The 19,324-nt window shown below is 44.1% G+C and overlaps 3 protein-coding genes across 4 annotated transcripts; 1 reads left to right on the top strand and 2 right to left on the bottom strand.

The window, feature by feature from the left end:
• Nucleotides 1-1,044: 1,044 nt before the first annotated feature.
• Nucleotides 1,045-8,903, bottom strand: LOC136687599 (macrophage-capping protein-like). The gene is made up of 9 exons (XM_066662104.1): nucleotides 8,843-8,903; nucleotides 3,512-3,702; nucleotides 3,274-3,428; nucleotides 2,834-2,995; nucleotides 2,604-2,753; nucleotides 2,335-2,421; nucleotides 1,840-1,972; nucleotides 1,502-1,590; nucleotides 1,045-1,166 (listed from the first exon to the last, which is right to left on the bottom strand). The coding sequence occupies exons 2-9, from the start codon at nucleotides 3,699-3,701 to the stop codon at nucleotides 1,101-1,103; spliced, it is 1,032 nt and encodes a 343-aa protein (XP_066518201.1). The 5' UTR covers nucleotide 3,702; nucleotides 8,843-8,903; the 3' UTR covers nucleotides 1,045-1,100.
• A 1,646-nt stretch (nucleotides 8,904-10,549) lies between these two features.
• slc25a35 (solute carrier family 25 member 35) lies at nucleotides 10,550-14,993 on the top strand. 2 transcript variants are annotated; one of them, XM_066661690.1, is made up of 5 exons: nucleotides 10,550-10,956; nucleotides 11,554-11,622; nucleotides 12,936-13,088; nucleotides 14,028-14,162; nucleotides 14,265-14,993. In XM_066661690.1, the coding sequence occupies exons 1-5, from the start codon at nucleotides 10,585-10,587 to the stop codon at nucleotides 14,436-14,438; spliced, it is 903 nt and encodes a 300-aa protein (XP_066517787.1). In that variant the 5' UTR covers nucleotides 10,550-10,584; the 3' UTR covers nucleotides 14,439-14,993. The 2 variants fall into 2 exon arrangements, with proteins under 2 accessions (XP_066517787.1, XP_066517788.1); XM_066661691.1 differs by lacking the exon at nucleotides 11,554-11,622.
• A 1,092-nt stretch (nucleotides 14,994-16,085) lies between these two features.
• Nucleotides 16,086-19,318, bottom strand: rangrf (RAN guanine nucleotide release factor). Its single transcript, XM_066661833.1, has 6 exons — nucleotides 19,127-19,318; nucleotides 18,447-18,524; nucleotides 18,205-18,321; nucleotides 17,731-17,893; nucleotides 17,253-17,347; nucleotides 16,086-16,741 (listed from the first exon to the last, which is right to left on the bottom strand). The coding sequence occupies exons 2-6, from the start codon at nucleotides 18,509-18,511 to the stop codon at nucleotides 16,633-16,635; spliced, it is 549 nt and encodes a 182-aa protein (XP_066517930.1). The 5' UTR covers nucleotides 18,512-18,524; nucleotides 19,127-19,318; the 3' UTR covers nucleotides 16,086-16,632.
• Nucleotides 19,319-19,324: the final 6 nt, after the last annotated feature.

The raw sequence follows: 19,324 nt of genomic DNA, 5'->3' as shown, positions 1-19,324 counted from the left end.
TGGTCTGACTGGACATTCATGTGGACAGTTTTGGTGTGTTTGGATATTCATGTGGACAGCTTTGGTCTGATTGGACATTCATGTGGACAGCTTTGGTCTGATTGGATGTTAATGTGGACAGCTTGGGTCTGATTGGACATTCCTGTGGACAGCTTTGGTCTGATTGGACATTCATGTGGACAGTGTTGCTCTAATTGTACATTCATAGGGACAGCTTTAGTCTGATTGGACATTCACAGGGACAGCTTTGGTCTGATTGGACATTCCTGTGAACAGGTTTGTTCTGATTGGATGTTAATGTGGACAGCTTTGGTCTGATTGGACATTCACAGGGACAGCTTTGGTCTGATTGGATGTTCATGTGTACAGCTTTAGTCTGATTGGACATTCCTGTGGACAGCTTTGGTCTGATTGGATGTTCATGTGGAAAGCTTTAGTCTGATTGGACATTCCTGTGGACAGCTTTGTTCTAATAGGTCATTCACAGGGACAGCTTTGGTCTGACTGGATGTTCATGTGGACAGCTTTGGTCTGAATGAGCTTTCGTGTGGACAGTTTTGGTCTGATTGGATATTCATGTGGACATCTTTGGTCTGATTGGACATTCATGTGGACAGCTTTGTTTTGATTGGATGTTCATGTGGACAGCTTTGTGTCTTTGGTCTCTGTTATTTTGTTTTAATTCTGGTCTCTAAACTAAACAAAGCCATTGGACACATTTTAAAGTGGTAGGGCTGGTTAGCCTTTTCCAGCAAGTGAGCCGCTGCAGCATAGTATTTGCAGCGATTTGAAAAGAAGCTTCACGTCTCTCGGTAGAAGGATGTGCTGGAGGATGTGTGTGACTGGTTGGGGTGGGGGGTGAGGGCTGAACTAATGGGTGGTGGTTGGTGAAGACGGTAAAGAGAACTGGGATAAAGACAATAAACCAATGAGAAATACAACAACAGTAGCGTGAGACACACTGGTGTTTTATTGTTATTAACGTACAGATAAACATGAACACAACAAAATAATTTTGGTCCCTTGTTTATGAAAAAACATTTATGTCTGCATTGTGTGTGTGTGTGTGTGTGTGTGTGTGTGTGTGTGTGTGTGTGTGTTCAACTCCAGCTCTTGAAAAACTGCTTGAAAAGGACAGACTCGCGACCTTGGGGAACAATCTCCACCTTAAAAACAAAGATGAATTTAACACCAAATCACAGACCTGAATCTGTACCTGATTTTAATTTGAAAGTGAATCTGAAACTGAATCAGAATCAGAATTAATCTGAAATTGAATTAAAATCAGAATCTATTTAAAATCTGAATCTGAATAAATGAAAATCTGAATCTAAATGTATATAAATCTGAATCAGAATCTAAATTTATTAATCTAAATCTGAATTCATAAGAATACAAATCTGAATCTACATAAATCTGTTTCAGTATCTGAATCGGATTCTGAATCCAAATCAGAGCTAAATCTGAATGTGAATCCTGTTATTTGACCTGTGTGTTGTACCTGAGTGGTCTGGCTGTAGTTCATTCTCTGGATAAACTGCTCCGCCACCTTTAGTGCTGCACCCCTCTCCTCCTCATTGGCTCCGCTGCCTGTCAATCAGAGTCACAGCCAATCATAGCTGTTCAGCTGACCCAGGATCAGATTTGGGTCCAAGCTGAAACCGCCCTAAAACTGCCCTCAAATGGGTAACAACTGCCTAAAAATGAACCAGGGTTGTGACTGAATAGAACACACACACACACACACACACACACACACTCACACACACACACACACACACACACACACACACACACTCTCACACACACACAGACACACACACACACACAAACACACACCTCTCCACATGAATATCTTGCTGTTGGAGCCGTTGTCCAGTATGAAGCAATCGGCCCTGTCCAACAGCCTCTGGTCGAAAGGAGCTTTGTCACACAACAGCTTTAGATCCATACTTCCGGAGGAATCAGACACCTAACACACACACACATGCACTTTATTAATACTTTTTATCCTGGAAAATATTCTGAAAATTTTCTGATCCGAGACAACACTAAAAACTATGGGATCTGTCCTGATTGGTCACTGATGAATCTGAATTCTGATTGGTCATTGATTCTATTAGCTTGGATCTGTTTTCTGATTGGATGCTGATGAGTCTGTTCTGATTGGTCACTGATGTGATTAGTTTGGATCTGTGTTCTGATTGGACGCTGATGAGTCTGTGTTTTAATTGGTCACTGATGTGGTCAGTTTAGATCTGTATTCTGATTGGTCACTGATGTGGTCAGTTTAGATGTGTTCTGATTGGACGCTGATGAGTGAGTGGTCAATACCTTGTAAAGATAGGCGGAGTTGGATCTGTCCACTTCATTATCATCTTCAGTGGAGTCGTCTTTAAAAACAGGAACTGAACCAAGCACCTGTCACTCAAAAAGAGAGGCGGGACTTTTATCTGATGGGCGGGGATTAGATTGATGACATCATGTGGTCACTGAAGTGTAGATGGGTTTTTCTCAGCTTTAATCTCCTACAAGCCTCTACAGCAGAAAATAAATTGTCTGTGTGTGTGTGTGTGTGTGTGTGTGTGTGTGTGTGCGTGTACCTTGATCATCTCAGGGGTCTCCTCTCCCTCGCTGAGGTGCTGGATCTCAGCTTTTCCATTTCGTTCAGAGTCTCGGATCAGAGCTGAAATCTCTCGGACTTTTTGCTTCTCAAATAGATTCGCCTTTGAGCCGCTCCAGGACACAATGGTCTAAACACACAGTTCCTACACACAGTTATTACACACACACACACACACACACACACACACACACACACACCCTCTCTCACCTGCCCTAGGTCCAGGATGAAACAGTCTCCAGTGCTGAAGCTACTCCAGTTCAGCTGCACTTCCTTCACTCGGATGTTCTTTTTACCTTTGACTTGATAAAGTCTCCGAACTGGACCAGAGTCCGTCCGAACATTTCTGAACCCGGACTCCACTCCACCCTCCTGCACACACACACACACACAAAGATACACAAAGATACACACACATAGGCAGATATTTATATATGATTTATGCAAAAATATTAACTGTGGAATAAATAATAAGTAACTTCTCTAATGTTTAGAGGAATGTGGTTGCGGAGCTGAGATTGTGAAACATCTGTAAACAGCTGTATGTCGCTGTGTAATGCTGTGGTTCCTGTTCTGACCACTGACTTATTGACACCTCTCTACACCGCCCCCCACCCCACGCTCCCCCCACCTCCCTCCACTCTTCTCACCTTGTAGCTGATTCCTTTAGGGAAGAGCTTGATGAACTCTGGACTCTCGTGGCCCTGGATCTCTCGGTAATGGACCGGTTGTCCTCCGAGGAAGTGGTCCAGCTGAGTGGCCAACATCGCACAGGCACACTGCTCGTCCGCCGAGCACTTCTCCCCTGCGTCAACAGAGAGATCACACCTGTATCTCTGCAGTTCCACCTTAAACTTTCTGTTGTTTCACTTTAACTCTCTCACTCACCCATCCACATGTGCAGGTGTGCCCCATGTGAGTGGTTGTTGAGGATGAGGTAAGCATCTCCAGAGTAAAACATTCCCAACTGGCTCTGCTCCATTTCAATGGCCTTCAACTTCTCCACCCTCCACCCGAACAGACCCTCGGACCTCACGCTCGTCCGGAACTGACCACTGCTCGCCCGCAGGGGCTGCATCCTGCACGGGTCAACACACAGCACACTGTACACAATACTCTGTATACAATACACAACTACACTGTACACAACACACAACTACACTGTACACAACACACTGTACACAACACACTTTACACAATAATCAACACACTGTACACAACACACAACTACACTGTACACAACACAATGTGCACCATACACAACACACTGTACACAACAAAATGTACACCATACACAACACACTGTACACAACAAAATGTACACCATACACAACACACTGTACACAATAAACAACACACTGTACACAACACACAACACAATGTACACCACACAACACACTGTACACAACTACAAAACAAACTGTACAAAACACAGTGTACACAACACACTGTACACAACACAATGTACACCACACATACAACACACTGTACACCACACACAACACACTGTACACAACACACAACACACTGTACACCACACACAGCACACTGTACACCACACACAACACACTGTACACCACACACAACACAATGTACACCACACAAAACACACTTCACACAACACACAACCACACTGTACAAAGCACACTGTACACCACACACAACTACACTGTACACAACACACATCAAACAATACACAACACACTGTACAAAACATACAACACACTGTACACAACACACTGTACATATCACACTGTACACAACACACAACTACACTGTACACAACAAAAAACTACACTTTACACAACACACTGTACACTACACACAACACACTGTATATAACACACAACTACACTGTACACAACACTGTAAACAAACAAAAAATACACTTTACACAACACACTGTACACCACACACAACTACACTGTATACAACACACAACTATGTGTACAAAACACTGTACACAACACACAGCAACATTATACAGAACATACAACTAAACTGTACACAACGCACTGTACATAACACACAACTACACTGTACACAACACACTGTACACCACACACAACTACACTGTACACAACACACTGTACACCACACACAACTACACTGTACACAACACACAACTACACTGTACACAACACACTGTACACCACACACAATTACACTGTACACAACACACAACCACACTGTACACAACACACTGTACACCACACACAACTACACTGTACACAACACACAACTACACTGTACACAACACACTGTACACCACACACAACTACACTGTACACAACACACGGTACACCACACACAACTACACTGTACACAACACACTGTACACCACACACAACTACACTGTACACAACACACTGTACACCACACACAACTACACTGTACACAACACACAACTACACTGTACACAACACACGGTACACCACACACAACTACACTGTACACAACCTACATCACACAATACACAACACACTGTACAGAACACACAACACACTGTACACCACACACAACCCACTGTACATATCACACTGTACACAATACACAACTACACTGTACACAACAAAAAACTACACTTTACACAACACACTGTACACCACACACAACACACTGTATACAACACACAACTACATGTACAAAACACACTGTACACCACACACAACTACACTGTACACAACACTGTACACAAAAAAAACTACACTTTACACAACACACTGTACACCACACACAACTACACTGTATACAACACACAACTACGTGTACAAAACACACTGTACACAACACACAGCTACATTATACACAACATACAACTAAACTGTACACAACACACTGTACATAACACACAACTACACTGTACAAAACACACTGTACACCACACACAACTACACTGTACACAACACACAACTAAACTGTACACAACTCACTGTACACAACACACTGTACATAACACACTGCACAGAACACACAACTACACTGTACACAACACACTGTAGACAACACAAAACTACACTGTAAACAACACACTGAACACAACACACTACTACACTGTACACAACACACTGTACACAATACACAACTACAATGTACACAACACACAACTACACTGTACACAACACACAACTAAACTGTACACAACTGACTGTACATAAGACGCAACACACTGTACACAACACACTATACACAATACCTTGTACACAACACACATCACACAATACACAACACACTGTACACCACACAAAACAACACTGTCGCAACACAATGTACACCACACACAACACACTGCACATAACACACTGCACACAATACACAACTACACTGTACACAACACTGTACGCAACACACAACTACACTTTACACAGCACACTGTACACCAAACACAACTGCACTGTACACAACACACAACTACACTGTACAAAACACACTGTGCAGAACACACAACTACACTGTACACAACACTGTACACAAACACAACTACACTGTACACAACACACAACTACACTGTACAAAACACACTGTGCAGAACACACAACTACATTATACTCAACACACAACTAAACTTTACACAACACACTGTACACAACACACTGTACACAATACACAATTACACTGTACACCACACACAACTACACTGTACAAAACACACATCACATAATACACTGTACACAACACACAGCTACATTATACACAACATACAACTAAACTGTACACAACACACTGTACATAACACACAACTACACTGTACAAAACACACTGAACACCACACACAGCTACACTGTACACAACACACTGTACACAACATACATCACACAATGCACAACACACTGTAGACAACACACAACTACACTGTACACCACACACAACTACAATGTACACAACACACTGTACACAACACACAACTACACTGTACACAACACACAACTAAACTGTACACAACTCACTGTACACAACACACTGCACAGAACACACAACTACAGTGTACACAACACTGTACACAACACACAACTACACTTTACACAACACACTGTACACCACACACAACTACACTGTACACAACACACAACTACACTGTACAAATCACACTGTAGACAACACACAACTACATTATACACAACACACAACTAAACTGTACACAACACACTGTACACCACACACAACTACAATGTACACAACACACAATACACAACACACTGTACACCACACAAAACAATACTGTTGCAACACAAAACTACACTGTAAACAACACACAACACACAACACACAACTACACTGTACACAACACACTGTACACAATACACAACTACAATGTACACAACACACAATACACAACACACTGTACACCACACAAAACAATACTGTCGCAACACAATGTACACCACACACAACACACTGTACATAACACACTGCACACAACACACAACTACACTTTACACAACACACTGTACACCAAACACAACTACACTGTACACAACACACTGTGCAGAACACACAACAACACTGTACACAACACACAACTAAACTTTACACAACACACTGTAGACCACACACAACTACACTTTACACAACACACTGTAGACAACACAAAACTACACTGTAAACAACACACTGAACACAACACACAACTACACTGTACACAATACACAATTACACTGTACACCACACACAACTACACTGTACACAACACACACCACACTGTACACAAGATACATCACATTATACACAACACACAACTACACCGTACACACCACACTGTAAACAACACACTGAACACAACACACAACTACACTGTACACAACACACTGAACAAAACAAACAACTACACTGTACACAACACACTGTAGACATCACACAACTGCACTCTACACAATACACTGTACACAGTACACAACTACACTGTACACAACACACATCAAACAATACACAACAAACGGTAGAATAAACACTGTACACAACACACAACTACACTGTACCAAACACACTTTACACAACACACATCACACAATACACAACTACACTGTACACAAAACACTGTACACAACACACTGTAGACAACACACAACTACACTGTACACAACACACAACTACACTTTACAAAACACACTGTACACAACACACTTTACACAACACACATCACACAATACACAACACACTGTACACAACAAACTGTACACAACACACATCAAACAATACACAACAACCTGTAGACAACACACAACTACACTGTACACAACACACACCACACTGCTCACAACTACAAACACACACCAGACTTCACATAACACACTGAACAGAACAAACAACATAACACCTGAGCAACAGAACATAGAGGACTGTGTGTGTGTGTGTGTGTGTGTGTGTGGAGGTGGGGGGGGGGTGGTAAGGAAGATGAAATCAAGAGTGAGAGATGGAAAATTGAGGGAAGGGTGAACAAGAAAGGGAGAAATGAACCGAAGAATAGGAGAGGGAGTGAAGCAGAGAGAGAGAGAGAGAGAGAGAGAGAGAGAGAGAGACAGACAGAGAGAGAGAGTCCAGATCTATCATAATTGAGCAGCTGTAAAATGAGACCAAACATACAATGCAGTAATAATTCATCAGGAAAAGCTAGTGACACACACACACACATATACAAACACACACACACATACACACACACATACACACACACACAGCCCTGCAAATTTATATACATACAACTGCAGTTGATATCAATAAATAAGGGTAAATACTACAAACATGACACAATGAAATACTCACAATACTAAAATACTACAACTGACATTCTAAAAATACCAAACATTACTGAAAAACTACAAATACTAAAATACTAAAAATACTAAAATTACTGAAATATGTAATATAATTTGTTTTTTATTACAAAAATTATGAAATGTTAATTCATTTATATTGAAGTAATAAAAATAATATAATACTGGAAATACTGCAATACTAAAAATACTACATTTCTAAAATATATATATATATATATACTTAAATACTAAAAATACTAATATATTGAAAAAATAAAGAACTGAAATTTAAAAAATACTTAAAATACTGTAATATTTATTTACTAAATATATTAACATGCCAAAACCTGACACAATACAAGATGCTGAAAAACAAAATAAATATTAGATTATTAGATTAATGTTATAATATAGATAATATATAATATATATTGCAGAATAATACTCTTAATAAATTAACTCTCACCTGTAGCTGTTTCTTTATGTTACCTGAACTGCTCACTGATGATGATCCAAGTGCTGTTTATCTCTCTCTCTCTCTCTCTCTCTGAGTGAGTCCCTGTAGAGTTCTGACCTCAGCGTTTTGGTTTAACACCTTTCTCTTCTCACATCTGTCAGCAACAGCTTCAGCTCTTCTGGGAAGGCTCCACACGAGGTGTTGAGTACAGGAACATAGCTGTGAGGATCTGATGGACTTCAGCCTCATCATCATCAGTCAGGGTCAGGGGCTGGTGTTGGGGATTAGTTCTGTATCAAACTCACCACTTCAACTCACCCCAAAGGAACCCCGTCACTCCAGAGAACACAGTTCCACTGTTCCACACACCAGAGGAACCCCATCGCTCCAGAGAACACAGTTCCACTGTTCTACACACCAGAGGAACTCCATCACTCCAGAGAACACAGTTCCACTGTTCCACACACCAGAGGAACTCCATCACTCCAGAGAACACAGTTCCACTGTTCCACACACCAGAGGAACTCCATCACTCCAGAGAACACAGTTCCACTGTTCCATACACCAGAGGAACCCCATCACTCCAGAGAACACCAGTTCTTTATGTTCTGCAGTAACACACTGCTACCAGCAGAGGGTACTTCTTTACTTATTTAAAATCACACGGTAGCGCTGTTTAATTTGGAGTGGATTATTGAGGCTCGAAAGGTTTAGGAATCCTGAGTTCAGACTTTTATATAAATATAGAAATAAATCACACACACAGAGAGAGAGAGAGAGAGAGAGAGAGAGAGAGAGAGAGAGAGAGAGAGAGAGAGATAGAGAGAGAGAGATGTACAACATAATTTTTGTTTAAAACCATATTAATTTATTGTAAGTTTTAGCCATGTGTCAGGTGCCTTATGTGGGCGTGGTCTTTTAACCTCGTGTTTCACCCGTCCAATGAGAGACAGGGAGACGAAGGCTGAGGCGAAATCCTCGCTCTGATTGGTATTATTATTATATCTCCCATTTGTTTTGAGGCTGAGTCTAAGCCCCGCCCCTCCTGCGCAGGGATTGGCTGGTAGTTTTATGCTAGCTTAGGGATGGCACCCAAACGCCCCGCCCTCGAGGGTAAATAACAGGTTGAACCAGGATTATGTAATAACTCTTACACTGAAACTGAACGTAAATCGGTAAAACAATAGAAACAATACCAAGACGATAGAGGGCATGCGCAAAACAGTACAGCCTTCCGCCCGCTGACAGCTGGATCAGCCAATCAGAGCTTGTGGTGTGTGAGGGGGCGGGGTCTCGGAGCGGCTGGGATAAGAAGGTGATGAGACGGTGAGTGAGAGCGCGGTGAGGATTAAGGACACAGAGGAAAGCCGTGATTCAGGAGCTAAGTTCAGAACAGCGTTCCGCCGTTCCCCAGGCTCAGCACTGCAGCAGTGTGTTCCTACTGCACTGTAGGCTGTGTGTGTGTGTGTGTGTGTGTGTGTGTATGTGATGGATATTCTCCTGGACGTAGTGACCGCGTGCCGGGTGTGTGTGTTTTAGTTGTGTGTTAGTATTAGTGTTATTGCTGTATGTGTGTGTGATTGTGAGTGATAGTGTGTGTGTGATTGTGTGATAGTGTGTGTGTGATTGTGTGATAGTGTGTGTGTGATTGTGTGATTTTGTGTGTGTGTGTGTGTGTATGTGATTGTGAGTGTTTGTGTGTGTGATTGTGTTATACTGTGTGTGTGTTACTGATAGTGTGTGTGTGTGTGATGGAGTTCCTCCTGAGCGGCGTGGCTGCGTGTGGTGCATGTGTGTTTACTAATCCTCTGGAGGTGGTGAAGACCCGGATGCAGCTACAGGGGGAGCTGTCGCGCCGGGGCTCGTACCGGGTGATGTACCGGAACGTGTTCCAGGCGCTGGGCTGCATCGTGCGGGTGGAGGGGCTGGGGGGGCTGCAGCGGGGGCTCGGGGCGGGGATGCTGTACCAGTTCTTCATGAATGGGGTCCGGCTCGGCCTGTACGCCCTTTGTGACTCCGCAGGACTCAACAGCACAGAGGGCCGTGTGAGCGCCGCCAAGAGCACCATAACCGGGGCCACCAGTGGAGTCATCGGCGCCGTCATCAGCAGCCCCATCTACCTGGTCAGTACCGACACCCCCTGCCCCACGTCCCCGTGTGTGTGTGTGTGAATTGATTTTATTGCTCAACAACAAGAATGTGAACAACTTGAAAATGTTCTTCAGAATTCTCCACAAGAAGGAACTGACTACTGGGACCTTCAGTGGGTTCTCGTTGGCGAGACAACAACACGCCAACACACCTTGAGTAAATAACGCGTAACCGCCACCGTTGTTGTGGTTTTTTTATTATTATTATTATCGTTACACTTATATAGCGCCTTTCTAGATACGCTTTACAATCTACACTGCTCAGAACGCTCAATTCACACACACACACACACTGGCGAGAAGCGGCAGCCAAACGCGCACCGCGTACTCTCAACCAGAAATGACCGTCCACCTGGAGGACTGCATCGGGCACTAGGATTTCACCCAGGACAGAGCGCCAATCCATATCTGGGCACACACACATTCACTCACACATACACACTCATTAACTCTCAAACCAGGACAGTTATTACAGAAGCCAATTCACCTACCCTCCATGTTTTTGGACTGTGTAGTTTGTAGTTTGGTTTGTGTAGTGATTGGTCATGTGATCACTCTTTGTCCTCACAGGTAAAAACACACCTGCAGAGTCAGTCATCCTCCTCTTCCATCGCTGTAGGTCATCAGTATCAGCACCGGGTCAGTAACATCTTTCCTCAGTTCTAGTTCAGCATTAAACACACACACACACACACACAGACTTTCCCCATCACTTCCTGTGGGGATCTCCAGGCTTCAGTAACAGACTCTCAGCTCATGATGGACTTTTACAGAAACAGTATGTAGTGTTTGGTGTGTAGGGGCTGTGTGTAGGGTTAAGGGGTAGGGGTGGTGTGTACGGTATAGGGGTAGGAGTGGTGTGTACATTGTAGGGGTGATGTGTAGGGTTTAGGAGTGATATGTAGAGTGTAGTGGGTTGGGGGTATGTGTAGGGGTAGTGTGTGTAGGGCGTAAAGGCAAGGGTGAGGTGTAGGAGTGATGTGTAGGGGTAGTGGGGTATTGTGTGTAGGGTGTAGGGCTAGTATGTGTAGGGGTAGAGTTTAGGGGTAGGAGTGGTGTGTACGTTGTAGGGATGGTGTGTAGGTGTAGTGGTAGGGGTGGTGTGTAGGGTTTAGGAGTGATATGTAGAGTGTAGGGTGTACGGGTAGAGTGTATGGTGTATAAGTAGTGTGTGTAGGGTGTAGGGGAAGAGTGTATGGGGTAAGGGTGATGTGTAGGGGTAGGGTGTGTAGGGGCAAGGGTGAGGTGTAGGAGTGATGTGTAGGGTGTAGGGGTAGTGGGGTATTGAGTGTAGGGGTAGAGTGTGTAGGGTGTAAGCGTACGGGGTAGGGGTGGTGTGTAGGTGTAGTGGTAGGGGTGGTGTGTAGGGTTTAGGAGTGATGTGTAGAGTGCAGGGTGTAGGGTGTACGGGTAGAGTGTATGGTGTATAAGTAGTGTGTGTAGGGTGTAGGGGTAAGGGTGATGGGTAGGGTGTAGGGGTGATGGGGTATTGAGTGTAGGGGTAGAGTGTGTAGGGTGTAGGGCTAGTGTGTGTAGGGGTAGGAGTGGTGTGTCCGTTGTAGGGGTGGTGTGTAGGGTGTAGGGGTAGGAGTGGTGTGTACAGTGTAGGGGTGATATGTAGAGGTAGGGGTGGTGTGTAGGGTGTAGGGGTAGGAGTGGTGTGTACAGTGTAGGGGTGATATGTAGGGGTCATGTGTAGGGGTAGGAGTGGTGTGTAGGGTTTAGGAGTGATATGTAGAGTGTAGGGTGTAGGAGTGGTGTGGAGGGGTGGTGTGTCAAGATTAGGAGTGATATGTGGTGTGTAGGGTTTAGGGGTGGTGTGTAGGGTTTAGGAGTGATATGCAGAGTGTAGGGTGTAGGGGGTAGGGGTAAGGGTTATGTGTAGGGTGTAGGAGTGATATGTGTATAGGTAGGGGTAGTGTACACATGGTGACCTGTGTCTCCTCCTGCAGGGGGCACTGCATGCTTTGGTGGAGATCCATAGACAGCACGGCATCCTGGGACTGTGGCGCGGCTCCAGCGCGGCGGTGCCGAGGGTCAGCGTGGGGTCAGCCGCTCAACTGACCACCTTCAGCAGCTGCAGAGAGTTTATTACTGACCTACAGGTACACACACACACACACACACACACACACATATGCCTCTGAAGATGAACTCTGGAGAATCTCTAGAGAAACTCTGAAGTGTTGGGTCTGGAGATGTCCCGGAGCGATTGTACACACGCAGATCACATCTGGAGATTTTCTGCGTGAGACGCACTCTCTCAGCCGGAAATGATTCACGTGCTGTAGGCGTGGGGGTGGAGCCTGTGCAGTGTGTGCAGGAAAAACTTCGGAACACTTTTCCATTTTCCATTTTCCATTTCATGCTCCATTTTCACATGCACTGACTCTGGCCTTACCCTGAGTCTTTACCAGAGCACGAGGAGGATGAAGACCAATGTTCACACACACACAGCTCCTCCAGGAAAACTCCGGAACATTTCTGGATTACAGTGCAGGTGTGAAAGAGCAACACACACACACACTCTATAACACACACACACACACACACAGAGGTGTGAGGAGTTACTGGGTGAAATAAAGGCAGTGGAGGTTTAAAGGACCAGTTCAGGAAATCCCCACGTGCTGAAGTGCTGAGTCAGACGGAGTGTGATTGGTGGAGACCTCTGGATTTTGCTGATGTCACAGTATTTCAGGAAACAAAGCAGAACCATTGTGAAAGAACTAAAAGTCCACCAGCACCCCAGACCTGACCACACACTGCCCACAGTTTCACAACATCTCACACACCACTGCACTCTCCTGATCCCCACGAGGCCCTGGCCATCCCAAATCCAACCCCCCCCCCCTCTCTCTCTCTCTGTCTCTCACTCTTGGATCTCTGTTTTTCTCTCTCTGTCCTTTTCTCCCTCTTGTCTCTCTGTCTCTCTCTGCCCCCCCCCCCTCTCTCTCTCTGTCTCTCACTCTTGGATCTCTGTCCGTTTCTCCCTCTTGTCTCTCTGTCTCTCTCTGCCCCCCCCCCCCCCCCTTCTCTCTGTCTAGGTGTTTTCAGAGGACAGCTGGTTGGTTCCGCTCAGTGCTGGGATGGTCAGCAGTGTTGCTGTGGTTCTGGCGATGACTCCGTTTGATGTGGTCAGCACACGGCTCTATAACCAGCCTGTGGACCTCCTGGGGCAGGTGAGCGCTGCTCTTCAGAGCCATAGAACGGGTCCCCTGTGGGGTGGGGGGTTGTGTTTGTCTGACAGGGGGCAGTGTAACACTGCTGTGCTTGTGCGGCAGGGTCAACTCTACCGCGGATTCATGGACTGTTTCTCCAGGACTCTGCGCACGGAGGGACTGTCCGGACTCTATAAAGGACTCGGAGCGTCGTACTTCCGACTCGGACCACACACCATTCTCTCCCTGCTGTTCTGGGATCAGCTTCGCTACGTCTACCATACATACAGCTACTGACCCCCCCCCCCAACACACACCATTTTTATTAATAATGATAATAATATTCATATTTTTATATTAAGCCCAGAACTTTATAAATCATCTCATATAAATAATTATTAGGGCTTTATTATGGGATTATTATGGGGTTTATTTTGTCTCACACACTAAAGGAAACTCAGAGTGAGACTCTGAGAGAGCCACAAGATTAAAACCACTGAAGTGTGAAGAGACTGTAGCTGATCTGCTGCTCATATCAGTTTTCAGTTGTTTCTCTTCCTTGTTTAAGGAACTCATTCATTTCCAATGTGCTGACGGGAGCAACTCTCTCTCTCTCTCTCTCTCTCTCTCTCTCTCATACACACACACACACACAGCAGGGTTTAACTCTGCAGGAAACGCTGGAGCTTCTGTGAGTTCAGCTCTGATGCCTTACTGTGACTGTAAACACACACTGGATCTCCTCTTTATTTTTAGGTAACACACACCGACAGAGAATTCTGACGCTGTACGAGTGGAAAGATTAAATCTGTGTGATGTAACGTCATATTAAAATTGTTATTAAAGCTTTTATTAAGCTGTTATTGATGTCAGATCAGTGCCAAAGTTTGCAGTAAAAATCATACAACACGAGGTGTGTGACTTTACTGACGAGGGAATGGGTCCTGGGTGGAACAGGGTATCGGACCCAGTTGAACAAGGTTATCGGACCCGGGAGGACGAGTGTATCTGCATTTAAAATTCAGTTTTCAGATGTGCAGCAGACACACTGACTGTAAACTAGAACACCATTTAAGGTGGAATGGACAGTTTAAATAAGTAGTTACTGAATGAAACTGAAGGGCGGCACGGTGGTGCAGCAGGTAGTGCCGCAGTCACACAGCTCCAGGTGACTGTCTGTGAGGAGTTGGTGTGCTCTCCCCGTGTCCGCGTGGGTTTCCTCCCACAGTCCAAAAACACACGTTGGTAGGTGGATTGGTGACTCAAAATTGTCCGTAGGTGTGTGTGTGTGAGTGAATGTGTGTGTCTGTGTTGCCCTGTGAAGGACTGGCGCCCCCTCCAGGGTGTATTCCTGCCTTGCGCCCAATGATTCCAGGTAGGCTCTGGACCCACCGCGACCCTGAACTGGATAAGTCTTACAGATAATGAATGAATGAACGAAACTGCTGCACCATTTAAGGTGGAATGGAGAGTTTGTTCTGTGTTGCTGTAGATTCTGTGAATGTGAGTAAATGATCCTCTGAATATAAACCTCACTCTGAAACTTAGAGCAGTGAACTGAGCTGAGCTTTACACTTGTCACGGAAATGATCAACTAACAATAACTCACAATGAAGTTGGTCTTTGAGTAACTTTTATTGAGAGCAGCTAAAAGCACTAACCCTCTACTCTACTGTGCTCTGCTCTGCTCTGATCTGCTGTTAAAACTGTTATATACCTACACACATAAGCACTTCACTGCCATATAAGGGGTTATTTTGTAACTGAGCCACCCATAAGAGAAGAAAGAGAAAACAGTTTTGTGCAGAAACTAAGCAGTGTAACACTTTCACACTTCACTCCCACGTCCCACCGTCAAATTCCTCTTCTACAAAAGACAGAAACAGAATAATGCAACATACGTTTCATAAAACAGCTCACACAGGATAAAAAGCAATTAAAAATTCCCTTCACACACTTTAATCCTGACCCTGAAGATCAAAGAGAATCTCTGCTGTTCTGAGCGCTGTTACGGTCCACTCCCTCCCTCCCTCTGCTCTAGATTTATTGTTGACTGTAACTGTAAAATACAGATTTAAACAGGAATAATATGAAATCAAGCCATTTTTCTCTTTGTGTAAAGTGACCTCTGGTGGTAAAAAGGCGCTGTAGAAATCTAATATTATTATTATTTTTATTTTTATTATTATGTTTAATTAGTAAAGATGAGACCTGGCGCTGTAACAAAGTGAAGTAAAGTAATAATCACTGCGTTAGTGTCTGTGATCATCACAACCGCTGCACACCGTCTCCACAAACATCCACAAAAACACACTGTTAACAAAGAGGAAATATTTAATTTACAGAAATATATTTAACACTGAAATGTTTTGACTTTATTTTACATTTTACACTATGACAGATAAATCTCAACACGTCACTGTTCTGTAACAGAACCTTCAGTCCAGACAGGTGTGTGTGTGTGTGTGTGTGTGTGTGTGTGTGTGTGTGTTCATCCAAAAACTCCAGGGTCCAGGAGCTGTAGGGACTGCAGCAGTGTGTGAAAGTCCTGCAGCGTCCAACCAACATCTGTACTGACTACTGCACTGCTACTGAGAGGACTGAGAGAGAGAGAGAGAGAGAGAGAGAGAAATAGAGAGGAGGAGAGGGAGGGAGAGAGAGGAATAGAGAGAGGAGGAGAGGGAGAGAGAGAGTGAAATAGAAAGAGAGTGAAGTAGAAATAGAGAAAGGAGAGGGAGAGAGGAAGAGAGAAAGAGAGAGGGAGAGAGAAATAGAGAAAGAGAGTGAGAGAGAAATAGAAAGAGAGAGGGAGAGAGGAAGACAGAGAGAGACAGAAGTAGAAAGAGAGAAAGAGTGAGAGAGAAATAGAGAAAGAGGGTGAGAGAGAGAAATAGAGAGGGAGAGAGAGGAAGACAGAGAGAGAAATAGAGAGATATTAGCTGTAGCTGCTCCATATCCATTGTGTAAGCAGTAAACCATGACAGAAATATTTTTCCAATAACATTCCTGGATTATCATCCACCACAAAATTTCCAAACCCATGATGTCATGCCTGGGGGCGTGGCTACAGACTGGTTTATTTACTGTGTGTGTGTGTGTGTGTGTGTATACCTGATGTTTACGGGGTTGTTGAAGGTGACCAGGATGTCTGTGGTGTACTGTGGCAGACGGAACACACACAAGTGAATGTTTACTGTGTTTTTAGCCTGAAAACAACAAACGAACAGCGTCAGGAACATCAGCCTTAAAATAATCAACAACCTACTGCCCCAGAACTACCCCTTATTACCTCCCCCTTTGTACCTCTACTGCCTTCTGCTGCCTTCCGTAGTCACCCATCGCACAAGCTCTCCTTTACTGCTGCCCACTGCCACTGACAGCCCCTCTACAGCCCCTTAGTGCCCTCTCTACATCCACCCACGTCCATCTGCTGCCTCCTTCTGCCCTTACTTTCCTCCCTACTGCCACTATTCACTGCCTTTTACTGCTCTCAGCTGCCACGCAGCACTCCTTATTTTCCCTCTCTACTCTTCTACTGCCCCCTGCTGCTCCCTATTGCCCCTGCGCAACAGTATGTAAATGTGTTGACCTCCTCATTAAATTTGGAGACGAGCTGAGCTCCGTTGAGCAGCCAGGCCGAGCTGCACTCCTGCAGCTTTAACTCAGAAAGAGAAATAGACTCCACCTCCCGGACTTCCCACAATCCCTCAGCACTCGCTTTATTACTTCCAGCAAGGTCCTCAAAGTGATACCTAGACAAAAGAACACACACACACACATATATATATGAATTATAGTGTACTCCGAGAGGACAATCCTCAGAGAGACAGCTTTTCCTTTGGAATACAGAGGAATAACACAGCATCACCAGGAATAAACAGGAACGATGGTGATTAAAAAGACGTGAAATGGTTAAATGGTAATGGGGATGATGGGACGAAGGGTAGGAATGAGTCTGAACAGGAACTCCTCTGAATAAAATGTGCATGAACAGGATTAAAGGGGAATGAAAGAGTGAGAACATACAGAAAGGGAGCGAAGGGTTAATGAAGAGAATACAGACCTGGCAGCCTGAGCATCCTCCACCTGACTCTGGTGCTCCATCAGTTCAATAATAACACTCTGATCTGTCTGAGCATGAGCAAACACCTCCTGGTTATCAGGAATCTCCCTCAACTCACTGAGAGAGAGAGAGAGAGAGAGAGAGAGAGAGAGAGAGAGTAATGTTTTCATAATAATGTGTTTTATTAACAGAAGACATTTCATTATGCTTTAAATTTCCTGTTAAACACAGGGGTTTTCTACCTGACGTCCACAGCGTTGAGGGGGACAACAGCTGATAGAGCTCCGCCAAAGAGTGGCCGGGACATTGTGGTCAGAGCTCTGTAAATAAGGACAATGTTAAGTATGATGTAAGAAATCTAGGGGCATAACACAACAAAGTGCCTGTGTTTCACTGTAAACAACTGTTCACCTGTGTGCACTTTGTATTAGAGCAATTCACAGACCTGGGGTTATTCCATAAAGCCCAAAATCAAGTCTGTCCAGTCGAGAAATAGCTAAGTGAAATTTCTATTGGATGATCTTCAACTCTGTGTTTATTTCACCGTCTGGTTATTTATTACCCCCAAAAAACCGTAGAATCCAATAAAATAACCAATAAAAAAATTGTGTGTGTTCTTTAAATTGGCCCACACGTTAAATTAATGTAAACTATTGTGTCTTTAGAGGCCTACTATCTGAATTACCCACATTGAATACTACCACGATACTAACAGATAGGGGAATTATATTAAAGAACACATTAATATCGAACTAAAACCCAGACTGGTCCTAAAGTCGATGTATCGATACATCAGCCTCACTGAAAGTCTCAGAGTGGGTTTCTTGGCGCTTAAAGTCCTTCACAGGCATTACACAAAACTCACAACTGCTCCGAAACGTCGCGTTTAAAGCAGATATTATTAAAAAACTGTCAAATTTACCGTAAATAAACTGTGTTTATCAGCTTCACCCCAGCGCTGCTGCATGAACGAAGTGACGTCACGGAGAGTCGTTATAGGGTGCGTTCGAAATGGTTCCGTATTCACTTTCAAGGGAACTAAAGTAACAATATAATAGCTTTTATATTCAGTATAGACACTCGGTATTACATATATACTCAAAATGACCTAGATACATAT

The sequence above is a fragment of the Hoplias malabaricus genome, chromosome 2 (assembly GCF_029633855.1).
Source record: "Hoplias malabaricus isolate fHopMal1 chromosome 2, fHopMal1.hap1, whole genome shotgun sequence".
Classification (NCBI taxonomy): Eukaryota; Metazoa; Chordata; class Actinopteri; order Characiformes; family Erythrinidae; genus Hoplias; species Hoplias malabaricus.
The sequence above is the reverse complement of the archived record's forward strand: the minus strand, read 5'-3'. Positions and strand labels throughout refer to the sequence as shown.